The 16,311-nt window shown below is 46.9% G+C and overlaps 10 protein-coding genes across 10 annotated transcripts; 5 read left to right on the top strand and 5 right to left on the bottom strand.

Moving 5' to 3' along the window:
• Positions 1-1,478: 1,478 nt before the first annotated feature.
• HD556DRAFT_860766 (uncharacterized protein) lies at positions 1,479-3,423 on the top strand. Its single transcript, XM_041311856.1, has 15 exons — positions 1,479-1,767; positions 1,822-1,831; positions 1,881-1,900; positions 1,951-1,983; positions 2,041-2,137; positions 2,196-2,224; positions 2,278-2,308; positions 2,369-2,401; positions 2,455-2,531; positions 2,584-2,638; positions 2,699-2,797; positions 2,848-2,958; positions 3,023-3,066; positions 3,127-3,152; positions 3,215-3,423. The coding sequence occupies exons 1-15, from the start codon at positions 1,714-1,716 to the stop codon at positions 3,351-3,353; spliced, it is 858 nt and encodes a 285-aa protein (XP_041155720.1). The 5' UTR covers positions 1,479-1,713; the 3' UTR covers positions 3,354-3,423.
• A 69-nt stretch (positions 3,424-3,492) lies between these two features.
• HD556DRAFT_1447883 (uncharacterized protein) lies at positions 3,493-3,939 on the bottom strand (the record flags this gene model as incomplete). Its single annotated transcript, XM_041307356.1, has 1 exon — positions 3,493-3,939. One exon carries the CDS (start codon positions 3,937-3,939, stop codon positions 3,493-3,495), a length of 447 nt encoding a protein of 148 aa, XP_041155719.1.
• Positions 3,940-4,612: 673 nt separating this feature from the next.
• HD556DRAFT_1403788 (uncharacterized protein) lies at positions 4,613-5,644 on the bottom strand. Its single transcript, XM_041303896.1, has 6 exons — positions 5,382-5,644; positions 5,214-5,322; positions 5,061-5,159; positions 4,876-5,002; positions 4,692-4,828; positions 4,613-4,635 (listed from the first exon to the last, which is right to left on the bottom strand). Exons 1-4 carry the CDS (start codon positions 5,489-5,491, stop codon positions 4,973-4,975), a joined length of 348 nt encoding a protein of 115 aa, XP_041155718.1. The 5' UTR covers positions 5,492-5,644; the 3' UTR covers positions 4,613-4,635; positions 4,692-4,828; positions 4,876-4,972.
• Positions 5,445-6,849, top strand: HD556DRAFT_860996 (WD40-repeat-containing domain protein). The gene is made up of 2 exons (XM_041311857.1): positions 5,445-6,558; positions 6,609-6,849. Exons 1-2 carry the CDS (start codon positions 5,524-5,526, stop codon positions 6,705-6,707), a joined length of 1,134 nt encoding a protein of 377 aa, XP_041155717.1. The 5' UTR covers positions 5,445-5,523; the 3' UTR covers positions 6,708-6,849.
• HD556DRAFT_1312063 (uncharacterized protein) lies at positions 6,754-7,364 on the top strand (the record flags this gene model as incomplete). Its single annotated transcript, XM_041300616.1, has 4 exons — positions 6,754-6,882; positions 6,936-6,989; positions 7,037-7,192; positions 7,245-7,364. 4 exons carry the CDS (start codon positions 6,754-6,756, stop codon positions 7,362-7,364), a joined length of 459 nt encoding a protein of 152 aa, XP_041155716.1.
• A 315-nt stretch (positions 7,365-7,679) lies between these two features.
• On the bottom strand, positions 7,680-9,532 carry HD556DRAFT_860599 (uncharacterized protein). The gene is made up of 4 exons (XM_041311854.1): positions 9,251-9,532; positions 9,062-9,189; positions 8,985-9,002; positions 7,680-8,935 (listed from the first exon to the last, which is right to left on the bottom strand). The coding sequence occupies exons 1-4, from the start codon at positions 9,327-9,329 to the stop codon at positions 7,817-7,819; spliced, it is 1,344 nt and encodes a 447-aa protein (XP_041155715.1). The 5' UTR covers positions 9,330-9,532; the 3' UTR covers positions 7,680-7,816.
• Positions 9,533-10,253: 721 nt separating this feature from the next.
• Positions 10,254-10,970, top strand: HD556DRAFT_860629 (uncharacterized protein). Its single transcript, XM_041311855.1, has 3 exons — positions 10,254-10,405; positions 10,458-10,542; positions 10,598-10,970. The coding sequence occupies exons 2-3, from the start codon at positions 10,476-10,478 to the stop codon at positions 10,909-10,911; spliced, it is 381 nt and encodes a 126-aa protein (XP_041155714.1). The 5' UTR covers positions 10,254-10,405; positions 10,458-10,475; the 3' UTR covers positions 10,912-10,970.
• A 1,222-nt stretch (positions 10,971-12,192) lies between these two features.
• Positions 12,193-12,911, top strand: HD556DRAFT_1245130 (uncharacterized protein; the record flags this gene model as incomplete). The annotated part of the gene is made up of 2 exons (XM_041298510.1): positions 12,193-12,606; positions 12,795-12,911. The coding sequence occupies 2 exons, from the start codon at positions 12,193-12,195 to the stop codon at positions 12,909-12,911; spliced, it is 531 nt and encodes a 176-aa protein (XP_041155713.1).
• Positions 12,912-13,029: 118 nt separating this feature from the next.
• HD556DRAFT_1447879 (uncharacterized protein) lies at positions 13,030-14,466 on the bottom strand (the record flags this gene model as incomplete). Its single annotated transcript, XM_041307355.1, has 3 exons — positions 13,030-14,253; positions 14,314-14,354; positions 14,409-14,466. 3 exons carry the CDS (start codon positions 14,464-14,466, stop codon positions 13,030-13,032), a joined length of 1,323 nt encoding a protein of 440 aa, XP_041155712.1.
• Positions 14,467-14,740: 274 nt separating this feature from the next.
• Positions 14,741-16,184, bottom strand: HD556DRAFT_1447878 (uncharacterized protein; the record flags this gene model as incomplete). The annotated part of the gene is made up of 3 exons (XM_041307354.1): positions 14,741-15,958; positions 16,029-16,049; positions 16,113-16,184. 3 exons carry the CDS (start codon positions 16,182-16,184, stop codon positions 14,741-14,743), a joined length of 1,311 nt encoding a protein of 436 aa, XP_041155711.1.
• Between the last annotated feature and the right edge of the window lie 127 nt (positions 16,185-16,311).

Here is a 16,311-nt window from a genome sequence, read left to right as displayed (position 1 = left end):
GATGACTCGTAATTCAGCGGTGTTATCAAATGGTGGCAAAAATGGAGAAACTTCCATACAGCTGCAGCAATACTACCGAGTTTATTCCAAGACTCCAGGTTAAGTTCTTAGTAGCCTGGATATCTAGAAGGTCATGTCGTAGATCTTGAAGCAGTAGTCACAACTGCGAAGAGAGCGTCCATTGCAGTACTATGATAGCGTCGAGTACAGTGATCGTCTGTTTGAGCAACTAAGTCAACGATGTGTGAGGATCGAATCCGGATGTGCAAGAATGGTTCAAAGATTCTAGTTCCGTCGAATTGTAGGCAGATTGCTAACAAGCATAGGTTGCGACATAGCTGCAGCAAGCAGAGGACTGCGTCCGGGCGATGTGTGGGATTTCGAGATTTATCAGGTCAGCCAGAGCTCGAGGTAGAGATATGACTTTGTGAGCTTGAAACTGCGCGGAGTGGACGGGAGTCGCGAGAAACATTGTTTGGTAAGCGGCTGATTAGCTCCTGGAGTGCCGTGAGGTCTTTTAACAAGCAGTCGGGTTTGTCAGACAATGAATAGAGAATGATGAGATTGAATTTATGCGAGACTGAGGGAGGCTTCATAGCTGGGTTGAGTTTCGAACAAAAGAGCAACAGGTGGGTGCCAACGAGAGTAGACGTCATCGTGTTCTCTTGAGTCATGCGTCAAAGCAGAAAGCAGGTTCCCGCTGTCTTCCTAGGTCGAATGGCCGCTTCCTGACTGGAGTCTTATCCTACACTTTCGTTCCCTGTCTCCCGGAAGAAAAGTATTATCGCCCCATCGAAGCTGGCCTCTATCTTGTTGAAACTTGACCAGGATGTGTTGACGATGGAGGAAGGTGTCCGTCCGCGGGTGGATATCCGGGTAACGTCCACCCATGTCACACCCTAGACAATTCAAAACGGCTAGTGTCAGACGAACGATCACAACTAAAATTCAAACTCCGTGCTTCGCCTGCCAAGTTTTTCCGAGATCGATCAGTCTGCCTCACTCGTACGTCGCAGACTGGTCATGAATCTATGCAAGGTCGACTTGTCCTCAGATTGTCGGTATTGTTTAGATCCAGGGGCCGAGTCAACAGTTCCGAGTCATCGTTTAATGCATGCAGTAATGTACTGATTCCGATGCCAACACAAGTACAGCAACACTATAGAACGATTAAAACCGATTGGTGAGGTACCTCTGCCAAGTCAAGTGCTCAAACTTATACACACCTCCAGCGCAATATGATTACTCGTGTATTACAGTCAAAAGAGGCGTGCGTTTAACACGGCCGAAGTTGATCAAAAGAGGTTAATTACGCGTTCCTTGTGTAAACATAGATCCTTCCGAGTCTAAGCCTGAGGCGATTCAATTTGTTCGTTAGTCACCCGGAGCAACGCCTTTCTAGAAATCAATATTTCAGTCTATGGGACTCTAAAAATCAATCTAATAGTTCTGTCAGCAAGTGCACCTCAGTCTATTGGACTCAGATGTTCGACTCTCGCTGTGGTACCTTCAAATGTACTGGTGCGTGCTCACTAATCAGTTCACCGTACTAACCACGCAACCAGACTTACTCCGAGTCTATGGTGCCTGCCGCTCAAATGCTGTCCCAAATATTTACACCCCGATCGTGCCAAGTTCCTCAGTCAGAGATAAGAAGGTGCATGACATGTGTGCTCGGATCCCTTTTCTTCACTTACTATCGAACAAATTCAGATGGAGTATTCGGCAGTCGATATCTCAGCAGCCACGAGTCTGCAGCGATTAGCGGTGCGTCGCTTTCTTAATAACACGAGAGCAAGTTAACATACCATATTCCACCAGTACCTATACAGTACGTATTGTCTGAACGGCTTCTTCCTCGTTCTAACTTGAAAGCTTAGTGTCGATGACGACGTTCTGGGTAAGCTGATCCTGATCTTTTTCCGTCTGCCGTTAAACTTGTTTATGCAGACCTATGATTATGCATGTGCACTTCACCAAGAAGTAATGATTCGTTCCGTGACAATCTCAGTGTGTATACTAACAATACGTTGTTCAAAGTGGGAATTTCTGCGTCGGTCGCGCTGGACCAAAGTAAAAGCCCTTTACATCATCACACGACATCTCCCCTTTTTTCTGATCGCCATGTACCTATGTCGTGCGTCGATGAAGTCCAGCACAATCTTCCTGACAACAATTGACGTATTGTATTTCAGTGAACTTCGCCGCGATCGAAGACCCCAATGTATGTGGATATACAGTGGACTTACACTGATACTTACTGCATGAGTTCACCAGAAATGTCGGATATTGATCAATGTCTACTCATGTACGTGCACATTACATGCTCCATACGGGTCCCTGTCGAGCGCTACTCTTCCTCTCACAGCTCTCAGTCAGATATCAGCCATTTGCTCTGAATGTATTTGCTTATTCTTACATAACATATGTGCATTCCTCATCCGTTTCATTGAGGTTTTTTCATGATTCGAACATATGCGCTCTGGAACAACAATAGGATCGTACTCATAGGCCTGCTGTCCACTGCTTTCGTGAGTCCCATTCCCTCAATGCATCCAATCTCATGGTTACTGAATCAGCCAGGCTATGATCGTGACATCCGTCAGCATTCGTTTTGCCACCATTGCCACCTCATATGGTTTGTGACCTCACATTCTCCTGCTACTGCTCGCACATATTCACTCTGCCACTTTCACAGTTACGACTAGTGCGATCCCGGGCACCCCTAGCTGCCCCTCGAGGTCAAGCAGTGTTCTGTACTTCATGTCGTTTATTTTCTTATTTGTGTTTCAACTGGGTATGTTGCTGGATAGATTGTAAACACGTGCTCACTGACACTCGCCCCAGTATTGATCACACTCACACTCACTCGTGCCATACAGAGCTGGTGGTCGACAAAGGGCCCTCTGCAAGCCATCTTGGTGAAGCATAACATATTCTACTATGTATGCGGTCTCCGTGAGTCAAGACTTTGCATGTTTCATGTTTCCGTACTCATCGGCGATGACTACTGTTCCGAAAGTTCTCTCGGCCGTCAACATCCTCGTGCCAGCGCTATTTCCCAACGTGCGTAAACCAACTGGTACCCTTCAATATGATCGAGTCGTTGATGTTCCGCACACACAGTCCCCATACTACACCACCCTCCAAAAGTATGCACCTCCAACTTCTGTCGCTAATTCCTACTATACTAATAACACCCAAACACTTACAGCTTTCAAGTATCCATCCTTGCGATCCTTGCCACGCGCATGCACCTCCATCTCTGGCATCTCGACCAACATATGCACAGCTCTGATGCCCTCATATACATTTATATGTCCGACATGTCACCTGCAGACTATACGGTGTAATGTCTTATCGCGTGGCTTATCCGTCGTGGGAGGAGCAAGGTTTGGACTAGTAGATGACCGGTCGGGGTGGAACGCACTTGACTTTAATAATAATGAACTTTTGTCACATACACAAATATTATAACACGAAATAGTAGAGCTAATACGTGATCAGAGAGGCCCTGCGGGTGCACATCATGGCCATTCCCCTTTGATTCCCCAGGGGACACCGTGACCGTGTCAAAAACCCCTTGAACGCATCATGAGGCCATTCACCTACATTGCGAACCTCGACCGCGCGTAGATTGGGCAGCGTGATGATAGCGAATAGCCCGAGACTTCCGATCCAGTCCACATCCAGATTCCCGGATATGCGCAGGGATCGAAGTTTGGAGTGCAACGATTTTGCTGGCGTCTCGACTGTCGACCTGAAAATTCCAACTATCGTCAGTGACGAGAGGTTAGGACACAGGCGGAGCAGGCAGGGGAAGCAATCTAGCGCGTCCACCAGGATCTCGAGATTCGTGAGATTGACCCATGCGAGGGAATTGAAGCCAGACAACATTTTGAGGTCAAGCCACAGGTCCATTAACTTGAGAGTGCGCATGTTGGGCGGCAATTTCGTGATAGAGTGGACAACAGAGTGGGCGATAGTTAGTACAGGAACAGAAACGTCGTGTACATTACCAGTTCCTTCTCATAGATCGTTGCCCTTTCCTAAATTTGATGACCAAGAGAAACCCGGCTGCTAAAGGGACGTACTAGTAGACCACTATCGCAACTAAAGAGTGAATGAAGTTATTCGCAAAGATGTGACGGGACGGTTCACCTCATGATGTGGATAAAATCAGAGTCGTAGAAGACTCGGAGGCACTGTATGTGGGGTCAAAATAGGCACTCGGTTGGTGTACAAAAGTCTGGCGCTTCGACTAGGAATGTCGCGAGGCTGGACGGCCCTTGGAAGAGGCAGGAAGGGATAGGTAGGTTTCATTTGACTGAATCTAGAAACAGTACGGAGTTAAAAGGGACGATGCACAGCCATCCGGAAGATATAGCCATAAAACGCACCCATATGCTCTTCGACTTTGCTAGCATCCTGGTAAAACCAAAACCATATGAGCATCACGCATGGATGAACTGACGATTTATTTGAGCAGGCAACGTACGGCAGCTGTCGAATGATGAGAAAGACAAGTGATACAAAAGCAGGCATCCAACTAACCTCCGATGTCACACGCGAGTGACTAACTTTGATCAGGTTCATCCTCGTCTAGCAGCGAAGTTTAAAAGGACATGCTGTACGGTGCGCAGTCGTCTATACGATTTAAAGAGACGGAACATGCCTTCATGCTCATCAAGGTTTTTTCAGCTTGCTAGCATCTTGGAAAGACCGAAACCCATGTGAGCATCACGCACGAATGAACTAATGATTGATATGAGTAGGCAAAGTGCGGCAGCTCTCAGATGAGTAAGAGAGACGAGTAGCACAAAAAAAGGTATTAACTAACCTCCGATGTCGCGCGAGTGCACTAACTTTGTTCAGGTTCGTCCTCGTCTAGCAGCGAAGTTTAAAAAGGACATGCCGTATGATGCACAACCATCTGGAAGATTTAAATAGATGGAACACATCTATATGCTCATCATCGCTCTTCGACCTTGTTAGGATCCTGGTAAGACCAAAACCCATATGAGCATCATGCACTTATGAACTACGATTGATTTGGGTAGGCAAAGTGCGGCAGCTCTCGAATGAGTGAGAGACAAGTCGTACAAAAACAGGTATTGACTACCTCCGATATCGCGCGCGAGCGCACGGACTTTGATCAGGTTCGTCCTCGTCTAGCAGTGAAGTTTAAAGAGGACATGTTATACAATGCACAGCCGTCTGGAAGATTTAACGAGATGAAACGCGCCCATATGCTCATTATCGCTCTTCTTTTCTCTCAAAAAAATCCTCGTGTCATCGCTCTTTGACCTTGCCAGGATCCTGGTAAGACCAAAACTCGTATGAGCATCATGCACGAATGAACTGACGATTGATTTGAACAGGCAAAGTGCGGCAGCTCTCGAGCGAGTGAGAGTTGAAAACCGCGCACCGTCAGCCTAGCATTACAGAGCACAAGGAGGACCAACCTGCGAACATATCCATTAACCGACATACTTGCCAGCCTGTTTGACGAATACAACTGTGATGGCTTCCAGCTCGAAGCAGCTCGGTGCAGCAGAAAACAAATCAATTCTGACACCAGTCATGACCTTGGAGGGACATGGACTATGGAAATATTCCTTGCAGGATCCCGAGGAGTACAAACATATTTCGTGCATTTCCTATTTTTCCGACGGGAAGCAAATGATCAGCGGATCAGGCGATAAGACCATTCGGCAATGGGACCTGCGGGATGGTAAGGAGATTGAGGAGGCTCGGGAGGTTTGCGAGCATGGTATAGTATCAGTGAGGATATCAAGGGATGGTCGATGGGTTGTCACTGCCAGCAATGAGGAACTCAAAGTCAGTGAGGTTCAGACGGGGATCGTGAGAACATTTCACACTGGGAGAATCACCTGCATCGACATCTCGGCGGACAGCACATTGCTAGCGAGTGGGTCATACAATGGGACAGCGCGGATATGGAACTTGCACACGGGCAAACTCGTGTCTGGTCCATTCAAGTTTAGCGATGATATTCCTGGCTTAAGAGAACTTGGACTCTCAAAAGACTCTCGGAAGCTGGCGATGGTTCAGATATCAGATCGAGCGCACTTCCACTGCCTCCAGGTGTGGGACGTCCAAGCACAGAAGTTGGTTGTACAAAAATCTATCCCTAGCATTTCGGAGTCGACTTTCCCGATCTTATGGACAACAAAACACGAAACCATCGTAACCATATTCCAGGACGACCTCACTACAATCCACGAGTTTGACGCATCGACGCTCAAAGCCGTCGGGGCTCCTTTCCAACACACTTATCGCATCATTAGTCTAGCATTCTCATCTGATTGTGTTCTCCTCGCCAGTTCTTCCTACGACAACACCATCAAGCTATGGACCTTCGAGTCCCGCCAGCTCCTCGCTTCATTCGACGTCGAATTCCCCAGGACTCTCGTCATCTCGCCTGATTCCTGCCAACTGGCTTATACGACCTTCTGTGACACCAAGATCTACATATGTAACATCCCAGCTAATATTCTTACTACCATTGAACTTGCAGAAGAACTGCAACCTAGTGTATGCGTTCCCTCTATATATCTATCACTTATAGGCTAATATTCTTACAGCCCAGTAAATCTGGACGTCTATCCCATTCTGTTTTACTCGACGTACGTGGTTCCGCTCTTTCCTTCATCTTCATTACACTGTCCTTCATTACAGTCTAATGCAACACGTCGTCCCGTGCGCCGTAAACCAGTGACAATACCTGTCATGTCCCCCATCCCCCAAGCTTTGCCTACCAAGGACCCTCATGTTCGCCTCCGCTTTCCACGCAAGCTTTTTTCCTCCTCTTCTCGCATGGATGCGGTTTGCGCCGATCAGCCTCGTAATCCCCTAGATGTATGTTTATTTTACATGCTTTCTTCTCACTTGACTCGGCGCTTCCCTTGCAGTTCCCTGCTACATCCCCTTTACCTCATCCACTTAGGATGACACCAGACAAGAACGTGAGTGGGGACATCTATCATTGTGTATTTGACTTATGCTCTCTTAGTCTCGATCCATACCAGCACCACCCAATCCTCTGCCATCAGCACTTCCCCAATCCTCAAATCCCGCTTACATCGACTATCGACTTGGTGGCCCCTTCACACAGGTCCTGTGTCGCCGACCATCGTCGATGTCCCTCTCGCGCCGGGTAGACTGGTATGTACGTCTCATCCTTTCTCGTCGCATTCTAAATTTCATACGTCCATATATAGCGGTACGCCGCAGCGGGTGCTCCAAGAGATGATGATAGCCTGATACGTGATGAGGATTATGTTTCTCCTCCTCCTTCCCCCAATCCTGAACAGCATGGTCGGTTTTGTTTCTGCTTCTAAGTGAATTCGATCGGGTATCTTTCATTACTGTAATCGTTGCTCGTTGTATGCGTTGTCCTCCCTGCACTTATGGTCACTACTGCCCCTAAAGCGCTCAAGATATATCAACAGTCCTGATGCTCGTTCCTGTCCAGACTCTACAGTGGCCCGAGTCACGAAAGTGTTTTTTCGAGCAAACCACACTAAAAACAGTGCGAGGAGTTCACATACCTGCGTCGAAACTAGTGCTATCAGAAGGTCAGTCCATTCAAAAACATGACATTTCGATCTTTCGTTTTCAGGGAGCATCTCAGAAAAAAAAACCAACGTTGAAGTACCAAATATTCCTATGTCTAAATTCTGCGCTCGCTGAAACTGATGCGTGTATTGCATGATTTTCTGCTATTGCATGTGTGTCCGACAATCTACGTATCGATTCACGGTACTCGTCATAAAGAGCCGTGAATCGCTTGTCATATATAACTGGAATACTTACGATGGGGATTCCGAACTACTACTTTGAGGAAAGGAACAAGGGCGACGTATTCCACTCGTTGCTCCACAGTAATCACTATACCTCGGAAAACCAGGCTCTCCAGGGGACACGCTGACCTTGTCAGAAACGTCTTGAACTCTTCATGAGGCCAGATTGATGTATTCCAAACATGAAGCGCGCGTAAATTTGGAAGTGAGAGAGCATCGAACATGCCCCGTAATGGTTCTCCGGATGTCCAAGGCTCGCCATAAAGACGCAGAGATTCAAGCTTAGGGTGCGTGAATGGCTTCAAGGACTTCTTTTGCAAGAAATCCACGTGACTCGTTAATGAGGAGAGGTTGGGACATAGACGGAGCAGATGGAGGAATGCATCTTGTTTATCTATCGAGATCTCGACTTTTGTTAAGTGGGCCCATAAGGGAGCGAAGGAAGATAGTAGCTTGAATGTAATATGATTTAGAATGGTGAGCTCCTGAAGTGCTGAGAAATCTTTGAATACGCATTCAGGTCGCCTGAGTCGTTGAAAATCGATATCGAGAGAATATATTTGATGGATGTAAGGCTGGAGAAGGCTTCGTACTAGTGGGGTCCAGCAGCAGAGTGCCAGCGAGAGCGGATGGCCTAGGGTTCGCTTGAGCCACGTGTCATAGCAAAAGGCTCGTTTTTGCCAGTCATTATGCTCGACTGCCACACGCAGCCTGCACCATAAACTGGGCACGCCCACAGCAACTTCTCTCCATCGTCGGCATATTCTGGTCAACAGTATGGGTGCCCGTCTTGATGCAGGCGACAAGTATCTGTCTTCCGGGAGACAGTAAACGAAAATGTAGGATAGGATTTCAGTTGGCAAGCGCCACAGAGCCAATTTAAGTCTCTTGTGCGAATTGATGGACTCAATTATCTTGTTCTTCTTTTCGACGAGTTGTTGGTGAAGGTTTTGGATACCATTCATAATCGTTTCCAGGTCTGAGATCTCGTGCAAAACCGTATCTAATTGATGGTTGCGTTCGTTGATGCTCTGGTCTTCGAGCTCAATTGCACATTGATTAGGATTAAATAGTGCGGCTCGGGAGTACGGGGTGTCGAGGTCCAACATCTGCTATTTTTCAGATATCATATACAAGTAGATAGTATTGGCGTATTACAGTTGTTTGTGAATGTAGCTGAAGCGGTTGGTTATTATTCACAGAGTGACGTATTTAGAACTTTTGCAAGTACTTACCATGTTCTGTATTGCAGAAATGATGTCCGAAACCGCAGATAGATTTGGGTTCCAGTTGACTGTCTGCATGTCGTTTGCGAGACGTTGATGAATAGTAACTAGTAGCGATAATGTGACGTTGTTTGGTTCTGTTGAATTCCAAAGCTTTACCGCCACAGCGATGCGAACAGGTGTGAGTTTAAATTTTACCATATGATATAACGAACCCCCCGCCCCCCCAGACTCTTGATGATGGCGACGAGCAAAACTTGAGCTTCTGATATATCATGATCAACACTGGTACTAGTCTGTCTTCATATCGGCAGTACGGATGTTCTGAATCCCGTGTTTCGACCCTACTATATCCGCAGCATGCCACGGCTGCACATTTCTTGGTTTTAACTTTTCGAAAGAAAGGCGGGCCCGCACAAATGCCGCATTAACGCTTTAAACGAAGTTTACGCTTAATAACACTGAGGCTCTGTCCGGGGTTCCTCGAATTCAATCACTTCTCTGGCTTTCTCCCATCAATGTCCGACTGTTTCAGCTATCATTATGTGATCTTGCAGAATAATGCGGGTGAGCACTGGATGGCGTAAATACTAGCAGGGGCTTGACTACGTACGTTCCAACTTGAGCTCTTTTATCTTGCAGTTTAACTATCCGTTTACAGGTAATTATACATTGTTGAATTGATCAAGACGAGCACTGACGATCACACTCCGAATTTCTTACCCACTGGCAAGGCTCCACCTTCCAGAGATGACGTTTGCGAGAGGTGCGAGTCGGGACGGTAAGTTCCCTACTTCTGCACCAAACATTCGCGACTTACATCTGCTCTAGCCATATGCGGCTGCTACTATGCACCGCCATTGGCTCTTTGCTAATGAGATACGATAGGACCTCGTTTAGTTTCAGACCTAGAAGCGAATTGTTCAGTAAGAGAGCCCAAATTACGCCATGACTTCCCTTATAATGTCACTCCTCAGAACGAATGGCATTTTGGGCCAGCCATGATAAGGCGTAATTGTACTTCTTTGTAAGTACCAGATGGGCTTGCTACAGTCTACTTGCCATTCCGCCTGCATGCGATCCGACTGGGTTGAGTTATCTCATGACGGCCTCGCATAAGCAATCGATACAGCAACTTGAAGAGAAGGGATTTGAAGTTCGTACCAGCAAGAACAGGCTCGGATCATATTATGACGCCTTGTAAACGAAGAGTCCTGATTATTATAACCCCGGGTATCCTCTCGGTCTTATGATATGTCCGCGTGTAGTTGAGCGCTCATGTGTTGATCGAAGTTGACCTCCTGTTCTCCTCAGGTAGTTCGAAAGAACGTTGCGAGATAAAGTATAAAAGCAGTAAGCCAAGAAAGCTTTCGAATAGCCCTCACTCTTGCTTCCAACCATGCAGCCCTCACTTATTTTCACGATGCTCGTCACCTTTGCCACTATTGTTGTGGCATATCCCACACCAGAAATGGGGGCGGATTGTACTTGTGAGCACTTGCGCGCCACTCTAGTCAGTGGAAGTGATACTGATACGTTATACAGCTTTGGCTCAGCACGGCCTTCCCTGTAACATCGTTGTTTTTGACACTAGGGACCCTGGTTCTCCTGGTTCACCTGGTTCGCTTGACTCTCCTGACTCTCCTGATTCACCCGACTGCCCTGACTTCCCTGACTCGCCCGACTCTCCCGATTCTCCCGACTCGCCCGACTCGCCTTCTAGGCGTGAGGATGCTGAACCTAACTATGTCCACCAGAGAGGTAAGTCATTATATGCCTGGTGGATTAATCGATCACCCATGTGTAACACTTATCGCAACAGAGGCTTCTGGCTACCAGTCCAACACCAAGAGGTGTGACGACTAACATGTATCTAAGAGAGGTATTGGTATTGCTGCTCTTTGTTTCTACTATCATTTCTTATTGTTTTTCAGCTGTAAAATAGGCAATGATTCGCAAGGGGTGTTAGAACATCGTCAGTCCCAACTTGTACTAGTACTTGATGTAAACCAGAATTCGTATTTATATTGGGTTAGACACGATGAAAATTCTGGGTAGCTACGATGTCTCGTGAAATCTACTTTGGTAAAAAGACGACCATATTCGAACACCCAACCTAGTGTGTGAGAAACAAACGCAGCGTGATAGTACTTGGGACTATCGTAGGAATAATTTCGAGAAGACTGTTCACCATACATATATAAGATTGTGGAGCTATCGATGTCGATGAGGCATCACCCGAGCATTAATGAAGTAGATGCCATCTTCAGGAGGCGCCGTTTTGCCGTCAAAAACGAAGACAGAGACAGGGAGATCACCAGGGCTATCCTCCAGATCAAGAGACACAGGTGGTTCATTTTCGTCATTGAGCCATTCCACTCCTTTCTCACCGGCATATAAAATATAGAAAAGTTTTCTTCTCAGCTTCCCTTTCGCGTTGTCCGAGTCCTCCAAAAAATGGCTGCCCCAACCCTTGCAGGTACTATCAAGTACACGCACCCTTGGCAGCACTTTCCGACCCGGTTTTATGTATCACGAAATTATTCCAAGACACCTGCTTCCCCAGCGAGGTCCTCATCAAATTACCTGAGAGGCATCTTCCTGAATCCTCCCGATGCTCGCGCGCCTCCCCGTCATTTCTCTTGAAGATGTGTACCTGTCAAGTAACCCTCCTACTTTTCCTCGCCGCCTGATGTTGAAGAGGGTTCGCTTCCTTACGTTGGTTCTTGGAACTGTATAGTGATTCGCCATCGTCACTCAGCCACTGTTATGTAAGTATTCAGAATCTTATTGATAGTATCTCGCACATGTATCTTTTTCCACCAGCGTTTGTTCCTACTCCTCGAGGTATGTTCGCTCTTGTACATCGTGCCTAGACTCGTACCGACTTAGGGTAGACTTACTAATTGCTCTCTTCTATCAGGACTCGTACTAGATACGCTACCAACACGCCCTGTGACGGAGTCTGCGACAGTCTTCTCTCCAGAGTGTCCATTGCCCCAACATTCTTGTCTCCTCCGAATTGTGACTTCGTCCAACTCAGATTGAAGTTGAAGCAGCTTCAAACATACAGAATCTCGTACGTTTGGATGTTCTTCCTTGATCTCAACAAGCTCAACTTGAATCAGTTTACTGCGACAATGCCAGAAACCAAGACTTCTAACAGCCTCCTGCGCAATAACATCAATTTTCCAACATTCAGCGACCTTCCGCATGAGTATCATGTTGACCCCACCTACTACGTCGAGGGCCCATACAGAATTGTACCCAGACAACACTGGTGCTTCCTTGGCGAGATCGTCGGCTCCTACGGTCTCTTCCGAGTCTTATTACGCGTAAAGGATAAAGGTGGTCAAGTCGTCACCATCGGCCTATACACTGATGACCGCGGACACACGCTCACTCCGCAAATCAAGCAAGGTCACACAGTTGCTGTACTGTATGGCGAACAGCATGGCTTCTTAGACATGACCGTCGGCATACGCGTCGAAGAACCCTCCATTATCAAAATCATACCATGTTCGCTTGAGCAGCTGCTGAAGGCCAGCGATGATGTGGCTGCGCGCAACTCGAACACCCAATCAAGATGCTGTGGGTCTTGTGGTAAAGAGGAGAATACTTCTCATAATACGCACTTGCTCTTGTGCTCCCGCTGCAAACAAACGTCATACTGTGGAGAGGTAAGTATTGGTGGTGATACATTTTCATGCAAGTCATGTGTCTGACTCAAGCTTGTTCTTAGGCTTGCCAGAAGCAAGCCTGGGTGGACGGTCACAAGGCTGACTGCAAGGCACTTGTTTGGGTACAGTGGTTCGCGGCAAGAAACTGGGGAGTGTTTAATGGATATTTTAATTTCTGATGCTTTCGCGCTGATCAATTGTGGCTTTGCAAATGATGCTATTCTCCTGCTAGTCGCATTGTATTGTTCTACTGTCAGCCCAGAAACGTCATCTCTCGAGATATGTAGCTACCCAGGATTACCAAGAGTATGAACTATTATTGTGATTCGCTACTTTAAGGGAAGGAGTGAGGGAAACATATTCCGCTTGCTGCGCATCTGTTATCATCGCTCCACTACCGATAGTCAAGGTCTCCAGGGGACACTTTGACCGTGCCAAAAAGGCCTTCATATCTTCATGAGGCCAAGATGTATTGTAGCGAGCTTCAAGCGCATGCAAATTGGGGAGAGATATAGCATTGAGCAGCTCAGATAGAGTGCGCATGAGCGAAGCGTAGTAAAGGATGCATAAGGATTGTAATTTGGTGTGCGTGAATGATTTCAAGGGTCCTCTTTGGTCCATTTCTATCTGGGTGTTTAAGGAGGAGAGATTGGGACATAGTTGAAGCAAATGGAGGAATGCGTTTGGGTGAGATACGGCGATCTGGACGTCTGTCAAGTGGGCCCATACAGGACTGAAAGAAGACAAAGGCTCGATGTCGAAAAACGGTGTCATGTCAATGAACTTGAGACTGCGCATAGTGGACGGCAGTTGCGAGATGGATTGTGCAATAAGTGGAATATCATCATTTGACATCCCTCGTATGGCTAGCTCCTGAAGTGCTAGGAGGTCTGTAGCAAGCAGTCGAGGGTGTCTGCCACCGAAGTAATCACCATAGACTTGAAGAGATGTGATGTGACTCATGTAAGGCCGAAGAAGGCTTCGTAGTTTGGTCGAGTAGTGGTACCCGAGTTCTAACGAGAGCGGACGTCCTCGTGAACGCTTGAGCCACAAGTCATAGCAGAAAGGTGCCTTCAGCAATTTTTTGTCATCGGCTTGCACATACAACCGGCACCATAATCCGGGCGTACCCACAGCAACCTCCCTCCATCCTCGGCATATTCTTGTTAACAGTATAGGGGCTCTAACTGGGAGGCTCGATGGGGATAGAAAATATATGTAATCAGGGAGACAGTGTTTGAATATTTGGGATAAAATTTCCGTTGGGAAGCGCCAGAGAGCCGATAGCAGTCCCTTGTGCAGATTCATCGACTGCGTGATCTTCTCCTGCTTCTCAAGGACTGCCTGATGAAGATTTTTGACACTATCCATCACGGCCTCCAGGCCCGAGATCTCATGCAGAACTGTATCCAATTGCTGCTGGCGTTCAGCAATAATGTTGACAACGCTCTGACATTCGAGCTCGACGGTAGAGTGGTCGGTATTGGGGAATCTGGAGTATGGAGTTTCAAGGACTGGAATCTAGTCATCGTCAGTAACATGACATGTGATATGTCGGAATAGGCGAAGGAGTAAACGTACAATCGAGCGTGCGATCTGGAACAGATGATTGTTATTCTTGACTGACACGAATTCCGATTCAAGAAACTGTGCACTTACGATGTTCTGTAGCGTACCGAGGATATCTGAAACAGAATCAGAGACATTGAGTTCTGAGTAGGCTGTCTGCATCATGTTGTTGGCTAAGGTGAGAAGTAGATATGCAATAGGCTAGAACACGAGGGAACTCAACGAGTGAAACAAATGCTATAGGATTGAGTAATATCCCAGACTATGTAGGAGAGCATCAGGATTCAGTACAAACTATTATGTAACAAGACGGAGGAACTTCTAAAGTTTCGGTAAATTTCAGTATTTGTGCGCAATTCTTGTAGGTCAAAATCATGGTCTCATTTCGAAAAAACTTGTCAGCCCAGAAACGATATGTAGCCACTTAGAATCATCAAAATCATGAACTACTATGATTCACTACTTTGAGCGAAGGAATGAGGGAAACATATTCCGCTCGTTGCGCATCTGTTATCGTCGCTCGACCGATAGTCAGGGTCTCCAGTAGACACTTTGACCGTGCCAAAAATGCCTTCATATTCTTATGAGGCCAAGATTCACTGTAGCGATCGTAGTGAGTACGAAGCGTGCACAAATTGGGGAGTGATAGAGCATTGAGCAGCTCAGGTAAATGGTACGTGTGCAAAGCATCATGAAGGATGTATAAGGATTGTAGTTTGGTGTGCGTGAATGATTTCAAGGGTCCTCTTTGGTCCATTGCTATGTGGATATATAAGGAGGAGAGGTTGGGACATAGCTGAAGCAAATGGAGGAATACGTTCGGGTGACATACGGCGATCCGGATATCTGTCAGGTGAGCCCATACAGGACTGAAAGAAGACAAGGGCTCAATGTCGAAAAACACTCCCGTGCCAATGAACTTTAGAGTACGCATAGTAGACGGCAGTCGCGAGATAAATTGTGCAATGGTTGGAATATCACGATTTGTCGTCCCTAGTATGGCTAGCTCCTGAAGTTCTGGGAGGTCTGTAGCAGACAGCTGAGGGTGTCTGTCACGGAAGTAACCAGCATGGACGTGAAAAGATGTGATGTGACTCGCATAAGGCTGAAGAAGGCTTCGTAGTTTGGTCGAGTAGTGGTCCCCCAGTTCTAACGAGAGCGGACACCCTCGTGAACGCTTGAGCCACAAGTCATAGTGCAAAGCTGCCTGCTCCCAGTGTCTGCGGTCGGTTTTCACATACAACCTGCACCATAATTCGGGCGTACCCACAGCAACCTCCCTCCATCCTCGGCATATTCCCGTTAACAGTGTGGGGGTTTTAACTCGGAGCCTCAATGGGGATAGACATATTATGTTTTCAGGGAGACAGTGGTTGAATATTTGGGATAAAATTTCCGTTGGGAAGCGCCAGAGAGCCGATAGCAGTCCCTTGTGAAGATTCATCGACTGCGTGATCTTCTCCTTCTTCTCAAGGACTGCCTGATGAAGATTTTTGACACTATCCATCACGGCCACCAGGCCCGAGATCTCATGCAGAACTGTATCCAATTGCTGCTGGCGCTGAGCGATAATGTTGACAACGCTCTGACATTCGAGCTCGATGGTAGAGTGGTCGGTATTGGGGGATCTGGAGTACGGAGTTTCAAGGACTGGAATCTAGTAGTCATCATCAGTAACATGACATGTGATCGTATGTCAGAATAGGCCATTGAAGGAGTAGACGTACAATCACTTGCGAACGTGCGATCTGGAATGGATTATTGTTATTCTCAGCTGACACAGATTCTAACTCAAGAAACTTAGCACTTACTATGTTTTGTAGTGCACCGGTGATATCTGAAACAGTGTCGGAGATATTGAATTCCGAGTGGGGTGTCTGCATGTTGTTCGCTAAGGCGAGAAGCAAAGATGTAATAGGCTAGAATACGAGGGAACACAGCAAGTGAAACAAATGCTTTAGTAAGTACCTCCAACACGAGCAGATTAGGAGAGCATGGATGATATCAGCG

This window comes from Suillus plorans (assembly GCF_016647745.1).
Source record: "Suillus plorans strain S12 chromosome Unknown HD556scaffold_68, whole genome shotgun sequence".
In the NCBI taxonomy this organism is placed as follows: Eukaryota; Fungi; Basidiomycota; class Agaricomycetes; order Boletales; family Suillaceae; genus Suillus; species Suillus plorans.
The sequence above is the reverse complement of the archived record's forward strand: the minus strand, read 5'-3'. Positions and strand labels throughout refer to the sequence as shown.